Raw genomic sequence first — 23,709 nt, forward strand, 5'->3', positions numbered from 1 at the left:
ATAACAAATGACAGAATTCAACATTTGCAAAAGATACATAAAGGCAGATATTGCTCTTCCATCCGACCAGTATATAGACAAAGAACTAATGCCTGATGACACAGTACACCTCACTTTTACAATAATTGTAGTATTGAATATACAAAAACCAGAAAATTTTCAGAATCATAGATACATCAAGGACTACACTTATTCAATATTCGTGGAAGAATTAAGATCTTTCTTATCTTTGAAATATCTATTAATTCATTTAGTATTTTCAACACTCTTCAGGAAGTAAAACACAAATAACTGGTTAGAAAATTTATTTTCAATACTAGTCCAGTATCCTTTCCAACAGATTTCGAGATTTCTCAAGGGCAAAAGTCGCAAAAATTACATTGAAATTCATTCAAATGAATACACAAAAAAAAATCAAATACCAAAATGATAGTAGAGCCTAAAATCCGGCAAGGCGTCACAAATACAATCAATTTTCCATTGCACTTCATTCGGCAATAATTATGCGTTCTTGAACATTTTCCATAATATAAATAAAAACGTTCATTCTGTATTCAACTAGGAAACATATTACATAATCCTTTCGTAAAATAGTAAATATGCCTGCGCCTCTAAAACCTTCGATTCCTGCACTTCTGACGCGTAAGAGTCACTAATATAGAACCATCTTCCGGGCGGGACTTCAGGTGCTCCCTGGGCCCCTTTCGAGGAACCGTCCACCTTTTGCCTTTGATTTTTCGGTAAAAACTGCCACCTGTAGCTGTTCTCTTCTAAAGGCGGCCTTACTTTAACGTACGCAACATAATGCCCACCATGAATGGAACCGCTATGTTCGACTACACCGTACAGAGAGTAGAGCACCTTGGTCTGCCCTTCTTCGAAGGTAGGTAGATTCTGGGACCTTTTTGAGCAGAACGGAGCTAAGTCTAAGAGCGTCGTGAATTTAACAAATTTTGATACTTTGGCCGATCGGAATCTATATACCTGCAATGAATAATATATTATTTTCGTAAATATATTTATTGTAATGAAGTAATCAAGTTATCTCAACATTATATTTTATATCGGCCAACCCGTTCTAGGGATTACATGCGCAGCGTTATAGAACAGTGCTTTCAAAACATTGTTCTACAGCGCCATCTAGTGGCGAGTTACAGAAAAATTGATAGCCTAAAAACCTTCTCTATGAAAAATTACTTATACATGTCAAGTTTCATCACGATCGGTTGAGCGATGTAGAAGTTTATTACTTACCAACCAATCAACATCCATTTTTATATAGTAGATATATATATATATATATATATATATATATATATATATATATATATATATATATATATATATATATATATATATATATATATATATATATATATATATATATATATATATATATATATATATATATATATAAATACAAGTGGTAAAAAAACATGATAACAATGATCATTATTATAAATGGGTTGGTGGATATTGAGTTTTTGCTGTGTGTTGTGAGTGTAAGTCAGCATTTTTGGTAAAAGTTTGGTTATTTTCTTTTATGTACATTACGAGCTGAAAAATATATAAACTTGGTAGAGTTAAAAGGTCTCCGTAAAAACTCTGTCAATATGTGTTGAATAACACAATAATATTGAACGATGTTGAAGAGTTAAAGCTGCACCAAGCCAGAATATAGGAGCTTCAGTAAGTGGAATAATTCGAATGACATAGCAAAGAGAACTCAATTTTGTGGTTAAGTTTTCCACGTGTAATTCTCGAGAACTTTCAGATCCAGAGTAAACCTCTGAAATTTCGTTGTCAGTGACTTGAATAATAATGATATTTCACAAAAAAATACCTTACCTGAAACCTCTTCAGATGCAAGATAAGGACAGCTGGTGGGTTATATATGAGCAGCTGTTTAGAAGCGTCGGTGTAAACCAGTTTGTTGTTAGGCCCCCCATGTCGTTTGGTGCACATTTCGCAGCTCACTTTGTTATTGCCTGCCATGAGTTCGCATTCCGTAAACTGATTTAAGCACGATTGCACCGAACATTCTCCTTCTTCACATTGGTATCTCGAAGAAATTGTTCCCGACCAAAGACTTTCATCCTCTTCCATGAAATCATCTTCTTCCATCTGTTGAAGAATATAATGAAACAGAAATTAGTTGTCATGAAATTGACACATAAATTTATCAGGCTTGTCGAAAATTTTGTGGTTTAGAAAAGAAGGTTTTTAGAGTTTGTTAAGGCATAAAGTGCTTTTCGGCTGTTTAAAAAGTATATAAGTGAGATACTACATGAAAAAACAATTTCAATGATACATGATATCCAAAAATGAAAAAACCTAGTTTATTTGAAATAACTATAAAATAATGGAAATAATCTTGTCTTGCTGATTGCGAGAAAAGACTGTGGTTCTAAGAAATACATATAATTAACGATATAATAATATGACCATACAAACGTTCAAAAAATATAAAAAGTCAAGAAAATGAGATTCTATAAAAGTTAGTCATTCTTAACAAACAAGCACTTTTCCCAATTACTAGAAATGCAATAATCTTCTTGACACACGTCTCACCAACTAAGTCGCCTTCTCCAGGAGATGAAATTTTTTTTCTTCAACTTCTGAAGATGCCAATGTGATGGGGAAAAGTTCTTGTTTTGGATTTATTTTGAGCCAGAGGATCCACTTTTACCTTTTTCTACCCATACTTATCATAAAATTCTTGCACACTATAGTATGGTCTCAACAGGAGCAAGTCTTTCAACTCTCTTTCGAGAATGTTAAATGGTCATTTATATGGCACCGAACTTGTTGAAGCATTTCGTATAATCTTCATTCGTTCCTTAATAATGAAAACCTGTTCCAGGTATGGAAATGTCGAAACATATTTGAATTACAATCACATCTAATATATATACAGTACTCTCTCGCTAATCCGCCGCTCCATAATCCGATAACTACTATAATCCGCCGTTTTTTCGCAAGTTGATCCAGTCTATAGACTCTCTGTAATCCGCCGTTATTCAACGAGTTTGGTTCGGTAATCCGCCGTTGTTAATTAGCAAAAAAATGGCTTCTTCACCACAATCGCGATCTACTAAACGAAAGCACGAAACTTTAACTTTAATGGAAAAGATGGAAATCTTAAAGAAAGTGGATAGTGGTGTGCCTTTCACAGACATAGCAAATCAGTTTCATATTGGGCGGTCAACAGTTTACGATATTCGGAAGAACAGAAATAAGATCGAAAACTATGTCACTAACGCCGAGTCTGGAATAGGAAAACGTCAAACGATGAGTACTGGTGAATATCCACAGTTGGAAGAAACACTTTTTTCGTGGTTTTTACAAGAGCGTCAAAGTCACACACCGATAACTGCTGAAGTGTTGCGACAGAAAGCACTCCAGTTCTATGAGAAAATTTATAAGAAAAATGATTTCAGAGCTAGTGAAGGATGGCTTACAAAATTTAAAGGTTTGGAATCAAGTTGCTGTCCATAACTGGAGAGAAATTGTCCAGCAATGAGGCCTTTTACCACATAAAACGTATGTTCACAGAAGTGAAACGTCTGCTCCAGGCAGAAAAGTATCCAAGGAGCGGATAACCGTTATGCCTTATTCAAATGCAAGTGGCAGTCATAAGTTGAAACTCTTAGTTATTGGAAAATCTAAAAACCCTAGACCATTCAAGAACATAAATCTCCCGGTTGTTTATATGAGTCAAAATAAAGCCTGGGTAACCAAAGATTTGTTTTACGACTGGTTTCATCATGTTTTCGTGCCTGAGGTGAAAAAAATTTTAAAGTCGCTAAATCTACCACAGAAAGCTCTTCTTGTGCTTGATAATGCTCCTGGACACGGCCCAAATGACGAATTATCATCTAGTGACGGCCGTATAAAAACACTTTTCCTTCCTGCTAATTGTACGCCTCTGCTCCAACCAATGGATCAAAATGTGATACAAATGATGAAAAACAATTACAAAAAGAAGATTTTACTTAACGCCATAAGTCGAGAGACAAACATTTCTGAAACTCTGAAAATGTTGAATATCAAAGATGCAGTTTTTACAGTTTCTGATGCCTGGGACGAAGTTGGAGAAAGAGCAATCAAATCATCATGGAAAAAATTGTGGCCTAGAATTTGTGAAGATGATGACACTTGGGAAGAAGAGGATCTAATTCCATTACAGGAATTGATACAGTTTGCAACAAATCCTAATGCAGGTTTAACACGTGAAGATGTTGAAAATTGGTTTGAAGAAAACCCAGAAATATATGAGACACATTTAACCGAAGATGAGCTTGTAAATGAATCATTTGACTCATCCTTTGATAGCTCATCAGACGAAATGTCGGTACATGTAGATTGCACTGTCAAATCAGAGGACGCTTTGGAAAGTGTTGACACTTGCATTAAATGGGCTCAGGAAAATGGAATGACATACGATATGGTTAGAAATTTACGTAAAATGCGTGATCAAGTAATTACGAAGATTTATTATGGCAAAAAACAGGCCAAAATAGACCAGTATTTTTGAAAACCTGAGTAATCAGTTACGTGTCAGTTTATTTTCTAATTTCAATTCATTTTTGTAAACCTACATACTAATACAAAATATATCTGCATATGAGTAAATTTCTACATATGTTTTTTATTTTTTTGTTCCTAGACACTATAATCCGCCGTTTCCAGTAATCCGCCGATGGTCCGGATTTTATGGTGGCGGATTAGCGAGAGAGTACTGTAGTTGAAAAATATTTAAATGAACTGAAATGGTTGATAAAAGTCAACAGTAGTTGAAGAAGAATATCAACGGCACATAACCTGTTGCAAGACAAAATTCCTCCAAAAAATATAGTGTCGTCAATGATGTAGAAGGTTTTGGATTTCAGAATTTTTTTTTAGGTTTGATTTTTTTGATAGGCAGTTTTCTGAAATACTCTGGTAGTTTATTTTATACACTTACAGCTACAGTTATACAGGGTGTAACTAAATAAGTGTAAAACATTTAAGGAACTTGGTAGAGTTAAAAGGTTGCCTTTTTGAACACTGAATTGTAAGATACTGCACTGAACTGTAAAAACTTTGTCGATATATATTGAAGAGTTGAAGCTGCACCAAGACAGAATATAGTATTTTCTGTGTGTGGAATGATACAGTGTATATTTTGGATCACATACCAAGACACATGTTTCACTATACAATAGCATCTTCTAGAATAGCATCTTCCTCTGATAGAAACAATTGGGTTGGTTGAGTGCCTCTCAGACAGAAACCATGTTAATCAAATATTCAAATAGGAAATTTTAGATTTACTAACTATTTGCCTAGCTCAGAAATATTTTCAATTTAATGACAATTTTTACACTTGTAGCGAGGGTCTAATAATGGGAAAACCTTTGTGTCCTTTATAAGCTGAAATTTTCATAGACAACTTAATTAACATTTTTTCATAGTGGAACAGATATGTAGATGATATCTTAGTCTGTTTCCATCCACCATTCGGTTAAATTCACAACTGAGATGGAGGCGATTGACCCTATGAATGTTCTAGATTTAACCATCACTAGACTTATTAATAAACATGATTTCGCAATTTTCCATAAACCACCTTACACGAACATCATTATACATACACAATTCATCAATATATCCATATCAACATAAAGTAATAGCATTCAATAGTATGATTAAAAAACTATTGAATATTCCTTTTTCAGAAAGCAATTTTCATAGAGAACTGATTTTCATGAAACATATTGCTGTCAACAACGGTTACAAGGTGGATATTATTGACTCAATTCTTTCTAAAAAATTGCAAAAACAAGCTTTGAACCAGGTCTATCCAGTTTCAAAGAATGATACTAAACATTATTGACTCTAACTAACTTTGGTAATCCTACTAATAATATCTCTCGTTTCTTAAAAAACAAAGAATTGGAAGTAGCATACAAAATAAATTATGATTTGAGTTAATTCGTTAAAAGCAATAAAGATAAAACTCCAGTGTCGGGTAGATCGAGAGTACATAAGTTGACTTGTGGTTCTTGTCCAAAATTTTACATTGGATAAACGGGAAGAACTTTTTCCAAAAGAATAAAATAGCATAGAAGTAGTTTTTTTGACAGAGGAGCATGAGTTCAATCATGATTAGACATAAGATGCTATTGTATAGCGAAACACGTGCAGCGGTTTGTGAACTATTTAGTGGAAATCTCACATTGAAGTGTATTTTTGAATACATTATAATGAATTTTCATCAGTATTGGTCAGTTCTATTATATATATTTTGATGGAAATTACATATTTGCCATATTTGTTGCATTCAATGTCAGACTATTTTTTTGACAGTGGATGCTTATTACAATTTACAAGCAATGATTCATCTGTATGTTACAGGTTATAAATAGTGTCTAACTAAAAATACATTAGGTTCAATGGATCTTTACACAAGCGTCATCATGGCTACTACTCCGAACAACCTAATCTTTTAATGATAATGATAATAAAATGTAATTTCACAACTTAAGTACTAAGTACCTTTTCATCCTCTTGTTCCATAGGTCCGCAAGCACCTTCCATGTTGCTATCCTCATCGTGGTTGAACAAGTTGGAGACTTTGGCAGAATCTCCGTCGTTCAGCAGACTGAGTTTTTCTAGGCCAGCTTTGAGGTCGGCATTTTTATTATTGACAAACGCTAACCTCGATTCCGGTCTTTCGAATTCTCCAACGGCACTATGAAACCCAAACAGTATGCATTATTATGAAATTCTTTGAATAATATTTAATAATTTATGACATCATAAGGTGGTGTGGTGTATATATACTAGAAAGACAGAAAAGTTCGTAGGCTAACGCACAAATGATGCCACTAGTATTGAATTAATTTGATTTTTAGCTAACCTTAACCTTCAAAAGACACGTGTATAAATTTCACAGCTGTCGGACTATTAGTTTGTGGGATAGAACATTTTGAGTGAGGCATCTGTTGTTAGTTTGAAGAAAATGGATGAAAAGGAATTTGATGTGTTAATAAAGCATTGCTTTTTGGCTTGGCTGGATAAACATAATTCGGAATTTGCACCAGGAAAATCAACAGTTGAGAAGTGGTTTGCTAAGTAAAGTGAACACTGAGGACGATGCACAAAGTGGACGCCCCAAAGAGGCTGTTACCAACGAAAACATAAAAAAAAATCCACAAAATAATTTTGGATGACCGCAAAGTGAAGTTGATCAAGGTAGCTGAGGCTCTAAAGATATAAAAGGACAATCAATCAAAAATAACAATGAATTGATGATCCTGAGCAGTGTTTGAGGTCAGCTCCACCATAAAGAACATGAATTTATGCGTCAATATGTGATAATGGATGTAACATGGATCCATCATTTCACATCAGAATCAAAACGATCGTCGTTTCAGAGGACTGCACGTGGTGAACCGACTCCAAAGCGCGCAAAGATGCAACAGTCAGCTGGCAGGGTTATGGTATCAGTATTTTGGGATGCGTATGGTATAATATTCATCGACTATATTGTAAAGGGAAAAGCAATCAACAGAGACTATTACATAGCATTATTGGAGCGTTTGAAGGACGAAACGCAGAGAGATGGCTTTTTTTGAAGAAGAATAAAGTGCTGTTTCATCAAGACAATATAACGTATCACAAATCAATGAAAACGATGGCAAAATTGCATGACTTGGGCTTCGAATTGCTACTGCATCCACTGTATTCTTTAGATCTGGTCCTCAGCGACTTCTTCCTGTACTCAAACCTCGAGAATGCTCGCTGGAAAGAAATTTAGCATCGATGAGGAGGTAATCTTCAAAACTGAGGCCAAAATATGACCGCTATAATCGTTTTATCAACCTCCAAGGTAACTATATTGAATAATAAAAACAAATTTAACAACCTTTTTTTTATGTTAGCCTATGAACTTTTCAGGCCAACTGCGTAGGATTTAACGGATGGTGGAGTATGTGAAGTTGCTTTTCCGGGCGTTCATCAGTTTGGTATTCTTCAAAAGTGGACGGTTCGCCATCATCTCAGATGGCATTTCCACGACTTGTTATCGTGAGAAAATGAAATATAATCAATGCAAATTTGTGCAGGGAAAAATCAACAAATCAAATTACTGCAGATTTATTAATCTGAATAAAGAAGGGTATGAAGGGAAATCAATCAATATTGCAAATATTCTCAAATGTAATTATAAAAATATTCACTGAACCTGAAATATGTAAAACAAAGAGAGAGGGATGAATTGCTTCACTGTGTAGATATTAAGCCAGGTTATACTTACTCTTCATTAGGGCTGTTGTTCCCACAAACGAGGCTACTACTACTATAGGTGTCCAAATTAGTTTCGCTCGACGCAGGACTATTATCTGGACTTTGAGGTGACACACTGAGCATGCCCACGCTGGGACTAGGTACTCCACTATCCACCCTTATATCTGGAGAAACTTCTCTATTATTTGAGTCCGGACTGCTGTTGTCTATCTTGTCGGAGTTGTATCCCGATTCCATACCTTTGGGAACAACCTCTCTCTGCATATTTTTCTGATCCTAAAAGATATTAACATTATATGTAATGATATTGATGGTCATATATTTTTGAGTAGACGAACGATTCTAGGACTGTTCAAAATAGTTTCACAGCTGATTACTGAGGATTCATACAAAACTTCCCAAGTCTCAACTGCAACTGCTTTTGACTGTTCGAGGACCGTTCACATAGAGAACCCGAGTAGGGCTACAATGTATTTTAAATTGACTTCAATGTGTAATATGTATGTTCAGAAAATAATGGGAATTTGTAAAATTGACAGGTTTAAAGAATCCGGTTGCCAAATTTTTTCATTATGCTTTTATACATCCCTCTGAAGAATGATAAGAGTTTTCAGTTGTATTTATTGTTTGCTTTGTAGCAGTCGTTAAGGTTAGATATATTTTTCGTTTGAAAAAACACATGGATCCAAGAATTTGTATCAAATTTTGCGTGAAGAATGAAATGAAGTATAACAGAGTGGAAGAAATGTTACTAATGGACAATGACGAGTCTGTTATGAGCAAAACAGGATTTTACTGGTGGTATAAGAGTTTCCAAGATGGCCGTGAATGACGTTGAAAATGAGGAAAACCCTAAAACACTAACAGTAAAAATTCCACACCCTCCATATTTACAGACATGACTCCTATTTCCAAAAATAAAGAGAATTTTAAAAAGCCGTTGAGTTTGAGTGTTTCAAGGATTGGAAGAAGTGTTTTGAGGACTGAAAGAAGTGCTGGTTAAGTGCTAAGTGCTAATGGGAACTATTTTAAGGCGACAATATCAATGTAGACGAAGTAATTATAAAAAAAAAAAACGAAAATTCTCGTTATTTTCTGGAGATACCTGGTATATTTAAATGTGTAGTCTTAACTTTTAGGGTGTAACTGCTCCCTACAAGTCACATATATAGTGGAAACACTACATAAATATTTCAACATTTAGTTTAATATTTTATGTAACTTGAGGTTTTTATTTCAATATGTAGTATGAATTCCCCATATCAAATAGTTTTCTAGGTTTTACATTGATTGCTAGTTCTTTATCTTTGATTCAGCTTTTAGATACATTTCATGATTTTGTTTTGTAACCATTGAAAAAGTTTCAAAAGATTAGAAGTAACTGATGTTAGCTTTCGGATGAATTAAAGAAAAATATATTGTTTCAAATATTCAAAGTAATAATATTTCTTATTTTATAAAATATACTTGCGAGAGGCGCACTTTTCTTTCTGAATCAACTGATATGTGAATTCCACAATACATTCTGATTTACATATAAACAAGAGCTGGAATGAGATAACAACCTCTACATTATCTTCAACATCAGCATCCGATTCACTCTCAGACTTGTTGACGAGGTTGGAATTAGTGAATATCATTTCATTATTCAAAATACTTCTGTTGTTCTTCTGTTTTTTGTTCTTTTTTCTTTCAGCCCGCTTCTCTTTCTTGATTTGATGTTTTGAAGGTTTATTGTCGTCTAGGTCTTCTGCTTTTCGTCTCAGCACGGGAGGAAGTTGTTTTTCACTAATCGGTAAACTAAAAAATAATATATTGGTAACAGTAATAATCATACTTTTGTGAATTCCACTTTACCTTAAATCCAGAAAGTATTCATCTCGATGAGAAGTATGACCACATTCTTGGCACTGCAGCGTACTAACAAGGACACCTCTGAAAACTTGCTCTGTCGGTGACATCATTTCAGATGCTTGTTGGCCATAGAATTTAATGATCTTTTTTTTATCTCCTTCGACAGTTGCCGGATCTGTTTTGGAATTGAAACCTAAAAAAATAACACTGCCAGTTACAAGAAAGAAGTGCAATATCATACAAAAACAGAATGAACCAATAATAATAATGTTTACTTCACTTGTTGAACAGTATGAAAGCATTACAATAAACATTTACATACAGTAACAAGGAAGATGTCTATTTATGACTAAAAAAAGAAAAAAGAAAAAAAGAAACTAATCTGGACATATAAAGGTAATTAACAATCATTTATCAAGAGTAACCATTGAAAATCGTCAACAGTGTAGCAGTTTCTTTCAATGAAAAGTGTTTTTATTTGTCTTTTGAATATGCAGATATTCTTTGAGTACTTAATAGAAACATCTAGGTTGTTTGTTATATAGTTTAGGTTCAAGGTATATGTGACTCTTCTGATAGAGAGAGGTTCAGTATATATATATATATATATATATATATATATATATATATATATATATATATATATATAATAATAAAATTATATATCTTGTAAAAAATATATAAATATGGAGAACTTACTAACGTGAAAATAAAATATAAAATGGTTCAAAAACAGATAGAAAAACATTAAATAATGACAGTTGATAAAAATTTTGGCTGACAATGTCAAGTGGGAAAATTCTGAATGATACTCGAATTACTAGATCTTTTATTTTCTTTATCATATTTCAGTAGGTACGTGTAAATTTTGCTAAGACTATCAATATCAGTTCGTTTATTCATTTAATGTTCTTCGTTATTAATATGTATCATTTCCAAAAATATTCTTTTAGTTGTATTGGTTTCTCTATCTAAAATATTTGGATTTTCAAAATTCATTTTATGATCCTCCGAATCAACATGTTCTGTTAATGCACAAGAATTAACATTTCGTCTACAGTCGCTGTTATATATATATATATATATATATATATATATATATATATATATATATATACATATATATGATATATAATCTTATTATTGTAGTTGTCCTGACAAAAGTGTGAAATATACCGAAAGCTTGACATATAACAAAGAGTTTTCTTTGTAACAGCCCAGCTATTGACTGCAACCTCACAAATTAAACCAATTTATAGTTAATCCAGTCACAAATTATTCTGTTATATATATATATATATATATATATATATATATATATATATATATATATATATATAACTGTATTTCCAGCTCTTTGAATGAGTTTCTGCAAGAGTGTCGCCATCCTAAATTAGCAATTATTCTGACTGGGTGCTTTTGTAAAATGAATACTCTTTCAGCAAGAGAGCTCATATCCCAATTCAAGGTTCCATAGCGCAAGTGACAGCTAATAGTGGCATAATACAGATTTAGGAGAACCTCTCTTCCACAATGATTCGACATAAATCTCAGTGCGTAACAGTTCTTTCGTAGTTTATCACATAGTCAATCTATATGAGGACCCCAATTGAGCTTATGATCAAGAATTAGACCTAGTTTTTCTGTTTCTGGGTTGGATGTCACCTCTAGTTGGCTATCTTCATGTATTTAGAGTTTCAGTGGTGATATGCATTGAAAATTTTACTAATGGTGTTTTGCTGATATTTAGTACTAAATGATTTTTATCAGCCCATTTCTTCATTTTCTCATATATGGATTCTGTTGTTTCTGCAAGTGCTAATGTATTATGATCAGTGACCAGAACATTTGTATCATCTGTATATGCAACTATATGTACCTTCTAAAGACTATTTAGGTTTTGTATCAAGTCGTTCGCATAAATAAGAAAAAGCAGTGGTCTAAGTATAAATCCCTATGGGACTTCTTGTTTCCAGGCCAAGGACTGGCTGTGAACACCTTGGATTATCACTGTTTGTGACCTGTTCTCTAGATAGGACCTAATCCACAAAACCCACAAACTCCACAAACCCCATAGCGATATGTTTTCTGGATCAGGTCATAGTCATCAACGCAGTCAAATGTATGAAATCATACAAAGCTTTTTCTGTGCTGTGTTGGTTTGTCGAAAGTAGTTCATTTTTGAGGAAAATTGAATATATTAGAGAGAAAACTTACTCCTCTATAGTTCTTGTAGCTATTTGAGTCTCCTTTTTTGAAGATTGGGGTAACGATTGTAAATTTGAATTTTTCAGGGAACATTCCTTGTTCCATGGAAAGTTTTATTATATAGTTCAGGGGGTAAGCTATTTCTTCCATGCATTTTTTCAGAAGATTTCAATATTCCATATTGGAAACACCAAAGGTTCCAAACAGTGCATCACAAGTACACAATTTGATGTTTGAGAAATTTAGTTTATTAATGTTTAGAAATCAACAGATGTAAAAATTCTGGATTATTGCTCAATGATCAAAGTTCTCAATTATTCCCATGCTCAACTCTGCAAAACTGTTACTTCTTGGGAAGAGATTTGTTATTTTTTCAAGTATTGCTTTCGATGGATTCAAGTCTTGAACTTCCATCTCATATGATATGCACAAAAAAATTGAGTAATGTTCATTTCTAATGTTTTATAAAAAAACTCTGAACTCACCTAACTTTTGCAAAATAACTGACTTGTATCTTTTCAGATCTTCCTCACGTACAGCCTCTAGGAGATGCCTTAACAGTTCGTGAGAATCATGTTGATCACCACCTCCAAACTGAGGCATTTTACAGATAAGTCTAGAAAAAAGCATTCGAGGAGTGTAAACCTCGGATCTGCCGCTAGTTAGTTCACTTAAAGTTTCTGCAAGGCTGGCGGTTAGGAGTCGCCATTTATCAGGGGAGCCTGAAAAATGTTCACCTGAAAACTTATAGAGTAATGATAAAATCTTGGTGGAATAAAAATGATGGATACAGTTGGGGCAACGAAAGAATACACGTGCTCAATGTGCATCTAATATAAGTAATGAAAACGCACCAATATGGCTATTGCTCCAAACAACTTGAAAGAAAAATTGCGTTTTTTTCAATTCTCTAATAAGTAACCTTATGTTATGATTTTATAAAATTCATCAGCACTTTATCAATTATTCTGTAAATACATTATATATTAAGTAACATATTCCAACTTTGATATCTATGAATTTGAATATTCCAGTAACGAAAAGTAAAGTAAGTTTATTGAATACATTACATATTCAAATGTTTGTAGCAAGTCATTTACAATCAAAATAAGTCATGAATATTGAACAACATTTAACATTTTGAAAATTATCTAAAATATTCTGCAGTCAGAAAAAAATCAACACAAAGCTTGACCAACCTACATTTTTCAGTCAACAACAATAAACTGTCAAACGATAGTGATACGTCAACAACGGAACTCAAAACATTGCCGACAACTAACTCTCTGAGATTTTCCAAGTTATCATCCAAACAAGGATGCCACTAGAAAGTATATGTTTAATCTCATTTTTTATTGATGATGCATGTATATTGTTTCATTGCTCCAATTTTTTTTCGTATGTATGAAATAATGAAAGAGTTAGGAGCCAAGACATATGAAAAACTGATAGGCAAATACTCATTTTAAAAATTATTTCAAATACCTCACCTTCAAGAGGTCCCAGTTCCATAATTTCTTTGTTCTCAAGCACTACGTTGCCACCAGGGAGACGAAAAGAATGTCCTTCTTCTGATGTTTCTTCTAATAATTTCAATAAATATGGTGTCTGGCCAAGACATTGCATCACAGAGTTGAAAAAGCACGTGTTTCCTAAATTTGATAAACCTCTAGCTCTAGGTAGGTTTGAAGGTTGAAATTGTAGTGTCTTTGGAAAAGTGCCTGTATTACTATCTGGAAGTGGAATAACACCTAAAACCTGAAAAAAAATAAACAGAAATGGAACGACCTTATGAAAAACAAAATCGTTAACAAATTTTACTAAATATGTGACAGTACAGAGCTAATTCAAGTCAATCTTTTCTATTTCGAATGAGCCACAAACTATGTTTTATCAATTAGTTGGTGTAGTTTATGATAAAAAAACAATCACAGTACACGTGTTGAAACACTATGATATCTAAAACATTTATTTGAAACTTATCTTTTGAAAACAGTAGTGTACTAGAATTTTTATATATAGACTTTATCAACAAAATATAACAAATTCCAAGAAACAAAGAACATAATAAAAATCAAATATTCTGTCAAATCAGGTGGAAATTTCAATGAAAATTAAAATGAATTCATTAGCTGAATCTTATATATTATGTATGACAATGAAAAAGTATTTCATAAAGTATTACTTATCATCAATTAATGTGTAATACTTTTTTATTTCTGTCCTGAATTTTGTGACATGAATGTAATATTTCATGTAAATGGTTACACTTATAAATTTGATACCATTGAAGTAAAATAATTTTGTCCAAAGTTACTTTGCAAGATTTTCAAATGATTCAAATGTCTGGTGAGATAATCATAGCTTTTTATCAGAATTGAGACATTTTTTTAATTTTTGGTAGAATGGATGAAAATACCGATTTTTGACTTAAACAAAGAACCTATGTCCAATAGGATACTTGGTTTATATAGTTTATTTTGTGGCTCTGGACATTCATTAAAACACTTTATGGTTTAATTTTGTAATGGTTTTAAGCATGTTGATGCAAAATCAGTCTGAAACAATTTTCAGATATTTTGTGGACAAAAATAAAATCACTCAAATCATTTGAAGACAATGATTGAAGAATCATCTTTCTAATATTTGAAATTTGTGTTGACATGTTGAAGTTATCAATGTTTATTCCTTGGAGTTGGTAATTTTTCATACTTTGAATTCTATAATTAGTTACTGGGGATCTACTTTTAATGTAACTGTAAAAAACCTACTAATATATTGTTTAGGGTTAGCTGAATAAAATGTCTTCACATTCTCTTGGTGAAGAAAACAGAGCAAAGAAATCAACAATACTTTGTTCATTTTAACACAGAAACATTAATACAAGGTGACTTCATTTTTTACTCTTGCCTTTCAACTACATATCTTTTAGAAAACTTACCCTGTCAGATGATAATGGAGTTACATTGGGCTGTTGTTTAATCCTATTAGATTCAGCTTGTTTCCTAAGAAATTCTACTGCCTCCAGCAACTTTTTCTTGCAGGTCATATTAACTTCGTCATCACAGTCATAGCACCAAACACTCCAAACGGTAGTATTGACACACATTGCATGAGAATCTGAATGAGGAGTCTCGAAATGTTTCAAAGCATGTTTATTTCTACTCCTACCGCAAGACTGATTACCACATTTCAAGCACAACCATAAGGAAGTATCAAATTCTATATCTTCCATGTCATTATCGGCTGGTAACTTCGCACATTCCGGACAATCTGTTTGGAATCCAGTACGAGTGAGGGACTTTTTGATTTTTTGCAAGTCAACTGCCTTATTTATGTGACTACATTCAACGTTATTTTGATTTTCATCTCCAGATTCGGAAGAGACGTCCCCGTTGGGGTCACATTGATGTTTTTTATTCATTTTTATACCTTTGGATGATCTTGGTGCTAATTGGACATGACACACGCGTTTATTTTGTCTGCCCTCTAACCTTTCGTTTCCAATTTATGATTTTTCCAAATGTTTGTTCTGAAAGATTTGCATCTAGTCGAAGTGAATTGAAGAAAACCTTTTAAAGTTAACAGGAATGAAAGATGAAAGAGATTTATCAGCAAAAGATGTACTCACACTCCTCTCTCACAACTCAGCACTCAGCACACAACTTGTGACAATTGACAGTTTCGACATTTTGACTTCCGACATTTGACAATCCGATTTCATACACAGAACACCTATATTCGTGCTGTGTGATTCCATCACAAACCAAGTGGTTTGTGATGTGATTAGAGTAAGTACTCTAAAATAAGTGGTTTGTGTATTCCATATCTAGATCTGTTATCTCAATTACATTATTTACCAGAGCGAGAAAATGTAATCGGTTAGCTCCGAGATCAACTTCAGGATCAGACAAACTTTCCAGTTGTTATTCGTCAAATTTAAAAAATATGGTTCGGTTTTTTAGAAAAATTACTCTCGTGAATTTTTTACTATTGTCACCACATACTATCTTAAGAAAAAAGTTCATGACACATTCTTATCATCTGAATTTTAACGAGCATCCCCAGTACATCAAAAATAAAATATAAAAAAAATGTTTTTCTTTTCAAGAATATATAGTCATCTTTTCCTAAACTCTCGAATTACTTGCTATACTTGCATCATTCAACCACATTTTGATTATTGCAACTCATTATTATACTTACTGAATTTGAACAAAATATCTCAATTACAAAAAATGCAAAATAGGAGGATGAGGGTAATCCTGGGATGTAATAAATTAATACCTATAGCTTTAATGCTGGATGCACTGAAACGGTTACCAGTGGTAAGCAGATTGTTTTATATGACTATGGCATTCATATTCAAGATAACACAGGGAGTTTAACCTGAGTATAATGATTTTCTTTTGTTGAATCATAACATCCATAATTATTCCATTAGAAATAGAATAGATTTCCATATAGATAGAACGAATCTGAAAATGGCTATGAATTATCTGTTATTCAAAGATTCCTATAATAGACTTCTACAAATAATAAAAAATGCAAGGACAGTAACAATGTTTAAACACATACTAATCGAATACATCAAAAATCAACCCAATATTGTTTATTAAGCATACAATATTAGTGATCACTTTTATATTCGAGTGAACTCTTATTCTTCTTCTTCTTGACTTTGTATATACTTTGTTGATGTTATTCTTTTATATATATATATATATATATATATATATATATATATATATATATATATATATATATATATATATATATATATATATATATACTGATATGAGAGTTAATTTTATAGTTTTATAGTTATAAATGTATTTTAAATCTTAAGAGAATGTATTATGAATAAGTTAAATGTTTTTTATAAGTGTATATTAGGAATTCCTATTTAAATAAACTACTAGTACTACTACGTAATTATATCTTCTTTAACACTAGTTATTCTGACATGGTTGTAAATAATTTTTCGCCATGAAAAGAGACTTACAGTGCCGTTATAGAAAAACCCAATTGAATTCAATGAAATTAATCCAGACTAAAAACACTTTCGAAAGTAAGGTGAAGGAACTTCTTAGAGCGTCCTTTTATTCTCTCAGTACCTTGCATTTGAAATGTGATATTTGTGTAATAAGGATGTAGTTAACTGAGAACTCTTTTTATTATCTGAGAGCTATTCTTACTGTTGACAATATTTTTATTATATATGTCTATAAAGTCAATGGAAATAAAGTTCTTATTTTCAAACCTTAATTTGCGTTGGTCTGGCTCTATCCCCAGAAGCCCCGATACATTCGGGAGGGCGCGGCGGAATCATGTGCCCTGAGCAATCGCAATGAGCCAAGGATGACAGCCTTCTGCATTTGTCCGGCTATGATTTCTGGCTTAGTGCGGAAAGTCGGCATGATTTTGAGATTCGAGTGTAGAGAAGGGCATAATCATTTCATTCGTGCTCCATGTTCTATGTTTTTTGACAGTTTTTTGATTGAGTCCATTCCGCTCGACAATCTTGATATGTAAATCATTAAATATCATGAAAACTAGTGTGTTTTATTGACCGAGGATCCTTAGAGAATATAACATCCACAACGGATTCAATATCCCCTGGAGCATAGGACAGCACCGATGTCTCGTCAATACCGTAAGAGTGCCGCAGGGGGTAATTAAGAACTAAGGTGTTGAAGACAGCATTCAGTAGGACATGATGAATCCCTCAGTTTCCGATTTCAGCCCACTTGGCCTGAAAAAACCGAAGGTAAGGCGCTTTGACAAGCTGAGGTCTTCAATGTTATTGAAGATAACCCCATGCATTGGCTTATCCTTGTATTGCCGCAGGACTGAAGTGGTCTCTGCGGCTTTCATGTGGGCCTTTTGAACGAGTTCCAACTCGGTGATAGAGTTGTGATCACCTCGTTCAGTGTCGAAACCTAAACCGAGTTCACCAGCTGCTCGGGCAGCTGCCCTGTTGCCTTCCTGTTGTCGGAGAAAGTTCAACCGCGGAATAGGGAGGTGCTTGATTTTTCGGGTCTTTACGTCCAGTTGATACAGCTCCTCCCTAGTCCACTTCACTACTCCAAACGAGTAGTGTAAGATTTGAACGGCAAACATATTTTTTGCAGCAACATTGTTCTTTCCCTATAGTTCTGATGACCAGATCTTTTGCAGAGAGAGGCCATCCCTCCCTGCTGTTACATCTTGTGAGTGGCGTTGTTCCACCCCGAGGTAAGTATGCGCCTCTCCGGCATCCAGATAGTGCAGGATGCTTCCATCTACGAGCTGCACATCCTCTCCGTAATCCCCACATCGTTCTCTTTTGAGATGGACTATTGGACATTTATCTATCCCGAATTCCATACCGATATCATGCGTGTACTCTTCTACCACCCTTAAGAACTGATGGGGCTCCTTTTCTCCAGAAACATAAAGATTAAGATCATCCATATAAATCAAATGGGTGACCTTGTGCCTCCGGTTTCTGGGGTGCATCAGTTATACCCTCGAGTATTTCAGAGCGCAACGGATAATGTAGAAGAGAAAGGGACTGAGGAAATCGCCTGAAAATACACCCCTTCTGAAAGTGACCCACCCTGTTTGGACTCTGGCCTGACCAGATATTATAGAAGTTCGTTTTTTTTTCAGTCTAAGTTTGCGCTGGTCATGCCCTTTCCTCGGAAGCCCCGATACATTCAGAAGTACGCGCCAGCATTATCAACCAACGATCATTATCATTATTAATATTATTTTTATATATTAGAGGTTTTTTAACAACGAATCAATCAACCAATCTATCAAACATTTATTGAATCATTTTTACTTCACAATCACATTAGACACAAAAAAACATAACATCATCATAAAATACTGGCTGATTCAACAGGTCAAACAAACATAAAAAAGTCAACATAAATCATACAAAAAAAAGTTAATAAGCTACAATCAAATCAGGATTCAAAGAGAAACTCATCCACTGAGTAGTTTGCTTTTTGCAATAGAAAATCTTGATTTGTTTGAAGGTGATTGACAATGTTTCATGATGAATTTCACTAGTTCGGACTTCCATTGTCTACTATATAAAATGATTTGAAATCCCTGGAACAACTAAAAAAGGAGAATTAAAAATGAATAGCTGAAAATAACAATTAGGTATATTAAGCAAAATAAACCTGAAATGAAATAATAGTGAAATAAAATACAAGTAAAATAGAACAATTGAACAAAAGTATTTATTTTTGTTTGAACAAAAATATTTATTTTTGTTCAATTGTTCTATTTTACTTGTATTTTATTTCACTATTTTTGTTTGAACAAAAATATTTATTTTTGTTCAGTTGTTCTATTTTACTTGTATTTTATTTCACTATTATTTCATTTCAGGTTTATTTTGCTTAATATAATTGTTATTTTCAGCTATTCATTTTTAACTCTTCTTTTTTAGTTGTTCCAGGGATTTCAAATCATTTTATATGGTAGACAATGGAAATCCGAACTAGTGAAATTCAGAAAATCTTGAGTCGCCTTTTAAAGACATTGATATTTGAGGATTTAATGTCCTCACTAAGCTTATTATATAGCTTAACCTCAATGCACATGGGGTGATTTTTTGATACTGTCAATCTTTAAACAGATTTAAACAGATTTACTATAAGGTTGATGTAGTTGGATATAGTTGGATTCATGGATTTGCTCATTTCTAGGAATAATTGAAATATTGTTTTTTATATATAATAATACCACAAAGGTCGACTTGTCATTCGTACAGAATCGAATGCTCGTTAAATATATTTCGCGTGGTATCAAAAAATCTGCATCTGCTCACTTGACTCTAGATTTTTAAAACCTAACACAAACAACTAATGTTGTTTTTTTATTCATTTCGTTACGTAATTTTATGTCGGTAACACTCACAGGCGTTTTTGAATAGTTGAAAATTACCTTGTAGAAGTAGATAACTATCTAGAATTAAAACGTTTGATCTACTTGGCACATCCAGACAAGATATACGTTTGGAAACACTATTTCAAACTAGAGATATGCTCCTCAACTACTTTTAATGCTTTAATTAGATCATCAATTCAAACTACGGCAAGCAAAATTGCCACATTTTTTTATTCATTTTTTAATTAGCATTTTATTTATCTATATGTACCTATACCTTTGTATATGCAAATATTGATTTTTATTCAAGCTTTGATCCCATAATTTTATTCATAAGTGACGTACTGTTTTTTATAAATAATCATTGACCTACCATATATACGCTATGTATCACAAATGGTGAATAAATATTATTATTATAATAGGGAAGACAAATATGAAGCATCACATGTAAGCACACTCTGATTAAGCTGGATTTCTCAAGCACTTTGATAGTCTACAAGAGTAGAAAAAAGTTGGGGATTCAATTATCTTTCTAGAAATGCTTTCATCGGAAGTTTCATCTGATACAGTTATCTTCTTGATTCTTCCTTCGAAGAGCAACTTATACACTTGACAGTACATTTTTGAAAATCTTTGATGGATGTACATACCTACATCTGCCTACTCCCTAGGTCTCGTCACTGGTCTCCTCAAGGATCTCAATCTGCCTACTTCCAAGCGTTCAAAACGGGCTGCCGACAGTCGTTAATGCGCCTCAATCTATCTACTCCCCATGTCTCGAAACAAGATCTCTTCGAGATCTCAATTTGTCTCCTCCTTAGATTGAACTGAGATGTCGAAGGGTGTTCGGTGGTATCTACAGGGTGTTCCTTAAACACATGCTAATATTTAAGGAGGTAATTCTTAGACCCATTTTAAGAAAAAAACTTCCTATGGACGTATGTCCTAAACGCCTTAACTTTTGAGATACAGGGTGGCAAAGTTTTCAAAAATAATCAGTTTTTTAATAATAACTGAGATAATTTTGTAGACATCTTTGGCATATTTGGTACATATGTTCCATGCCTCAAGGCACATTTTCTGATGTACACAAAATTGTTTTTTTTCAAACAGTGGCATCCCTACGGGTTTCGCATTGAATATTTTTGGGAAAAAAGTACTACGCCAATGCATTCTTTTCAAAATAAAATCATTTTTGAAATCCTCATTTATTTTTGAGAAAATTTGATCTCCTGGTATTTCTTTGTCCGACGCATGATTTTCACTCAAAAAAATAAAAATCGACAGAAAGCAAATTAAGAAATTAGATCAATTCTAAAATGAATGAGAATCTTGAAAATTGCTTCATAACGCATTACCAATTCCCTAATAATATTTGAAAACATAATCTGCAAAAAAATAAATTTTTCACAAAAACGAGTTTTATTTTATTTCGTGACAGTAAGTCTAAACGAATAGCACAAATTTGTTAATTAGTAATAATGCCAAAACTGATTATAACAATTGTTGGAAGTGGCCACCTGCACTTAGTATGCATGCTTCCGCCCTTCTACGCATGGAATTACGCACCCTTTCAAATATTCCCGGCGTATTTCGTATAGTTTCACACGAGGCAACTATTCGCTCTCTTAAATCTTCTAAAGTATTAACGGGAGTTTTATACACAAGAGTTTTAAGGTGACCCCATAAAAAAAAATCTAAACTGTTGAGATCGGGGGATTTTGCTGGCCATTGCTGAGGTCCTCCGCGATCTATCCAACGATTAGGATAAACTGTATTTAAATGGTTTCGGACAATTACACTGAAATGAGCAGGGGCGCCATCGTGCATGTACCATATTCGATTCCTTAACGCAAGTGGCACATCTTCCAATAACCCAGGTAAGTCTTCTTCGAGAAAGTGTGAATAAGAACGACCATCAAGGCGTCCTGGTAGAAAAAATGGGCCTATTAGATGATCACCTATAATTCCTGCCCATACATTAACCGAAAATTGGTGTTGGAAATGGGTTTCGGTTATTGCATGGGGATTTTCTTCAGCCCACACATGATTGTTATGGACATTTTGAATGGCATTCCGAGAAAAAGTTACTTCGTCTGTGAACAAAATTTGTGTCTCAAACTGCGGATTCAGTGCAATACTTTGTAGATACCACTGACTGAAGTTCACACGCTGTGGAAAATCTCTGGGGAGTAATGCCTGCACTCTTGAAATATGGTATGGGTATAACAAAAAATCAACCAAAATACGCCAAACAATTTGATGACAAATATCCAGAGTTCTAGCGATCTTCATCGTACTCGTCTCAGGATGTTCCTCAATTTCTTGCAGCACCGCTTCCTCAATTTCAGGAGTTCTTACTAGACGAGGTCTACCTTCCGGAGTCCCTTTCTTGAAACTACCAGTTTCCCCTCGACGATGAATATTTGAAAAGGTTCGGCTATCTGGTAAGGCACGATTAAGATATCTTTCCTGATGAATGCGCCTGGCTTCTGTTGCATTACCATCGGCAAGGCCATATACGTAATGCATTTGCGCCATTTCCGCATTCGTATAATTTACCATATTTACTGATATTCAGAAAAACAGCGGACTACCTAAATAACTTCAATAACACTTCAAAATCAATCAAAACGCGCTGTGACAGTTTTTAACACCAACACCTTACTTTAAATCAACATCAATATTAGCTACTGACTTTTATACCTACATACAGAGAATTTGTTTTTTATTGCTATGGTGGGTACGCTGTTTTTTCTGCTTTTAATCTTTAAAAGAAATCACATATCGACAAACTCCATATTTCCAAGAGGTGCAGTAAATAAATTCTGCTACACGTCATTTATTCCAGGATAACTAAATTTATGTTTTCAAAAATTATTAAGCGGTGCTGCGTTATGACGTAATTTTAATTGAGAACAGTGCATCTGACAACAAACAAATACCTTTTAGATCCTCAATTATTTTGCAACAAATCTGATCTCTTAGTTTGCTTTCAGTTGATGCACGATACCGCATCAGATTTTTAAGGAATTTATCCTTAAGTAAAGCGATTTTTAATTTTTTGAGCGAAAACCATGCGTCGGACAAAGAAAACCCAGCAAATCAAATGTGTTCAAAAATGTATGGAGATTTTAAAAAAAATTTTAATTCGAAATAAAGCAGTGGCGTAGTATTTTTTTCGCCAAAAACATACATTTAAAAACTCATACGTTCGCCACTGGCAGAGAAAATTAGGAAAATTGTACATCAGAAAATGCGCCTTGAGGCATGGAACATATGTACCAAATATGCCAAATATCTACAAAATTATCTCAGTTATTATTAAAAAACTGATTATTTTTGAAAACTTTGCCACCCTGTATCTCAAAAGTTAAGGCATTTAGGACATACGTCCATAGGACGTTTTTTCCTTAAAATGGGTCTAAGAATTACCTCCTTAAATATTAGCATGTGTTTAAG

General features: G+C 33.5%; 1 protein-coding gene across 2 annotated transcripts; it reads right to left on the minus strand.

Moving 5' to 3' along the window:
• Window positions 1-290: 290 nt before the first annotated feature.
• On the minus strand, window positions 291-16,068 carry Usp16-45 (Ubiquitin specific protease 16/45). Of its 2 annotated transcripts, XM_023161167.2 has the most exons (10): window positions 15,986-16,068; window positions 15,296-15,926; window positions 13,845-14,112; window positions 12,840-13,091; window positions 10,150-10,339; window positions 9,858-10,092; window positions 8,303-8,568; window positions 6,541-6,736; window positions 1,849-2,124; window positions 291-984 (listed from the first exon to the last, which is right to left on the minus strand). In XM_023161167.2, the coding sequence occupies exons 2-10, from the start codon at window positions 15,776-15,778 to the stop codon at window positions 571-573; spliced, it is 2,580 nt and encodes an 859-aa protein (XP_023016935.1). In that variant the 5' UTR covers window positions 15,779-15,926; window positions 15,986-16,068; the 3' UTR covers window positions 291-570. The 2 variants fall into 2 exon arrangements, with proteins under 2 accessions (XP_023016935.1, XP_023016937.1); XM_023161169.2 differs by having other exon boundaries at window positions 12,840-13,076; window positions 15,296-16,031.
• Window positions 16,069-23,709: the final 7,641 nt, after the last annotated feature.

Source organism: Leptinotarsa decemlineata, unplaced genomic scaffold, assembly GCF_025532065.1.
Source record: "Leptinotarsa decemlineata unplaced genomic scaffold, Ldec_3_MD MMD2_tig00001393_RagTag_RagTag, whole genome shotgun sequence".
Classification (NCBI taxonomy): Eukaryota; Metazoa; Arthropoda; class Insecta; order Coleoptera; family Chrysomelidae; genus Leptinotarsa; species Leptinotarsa decemlineata.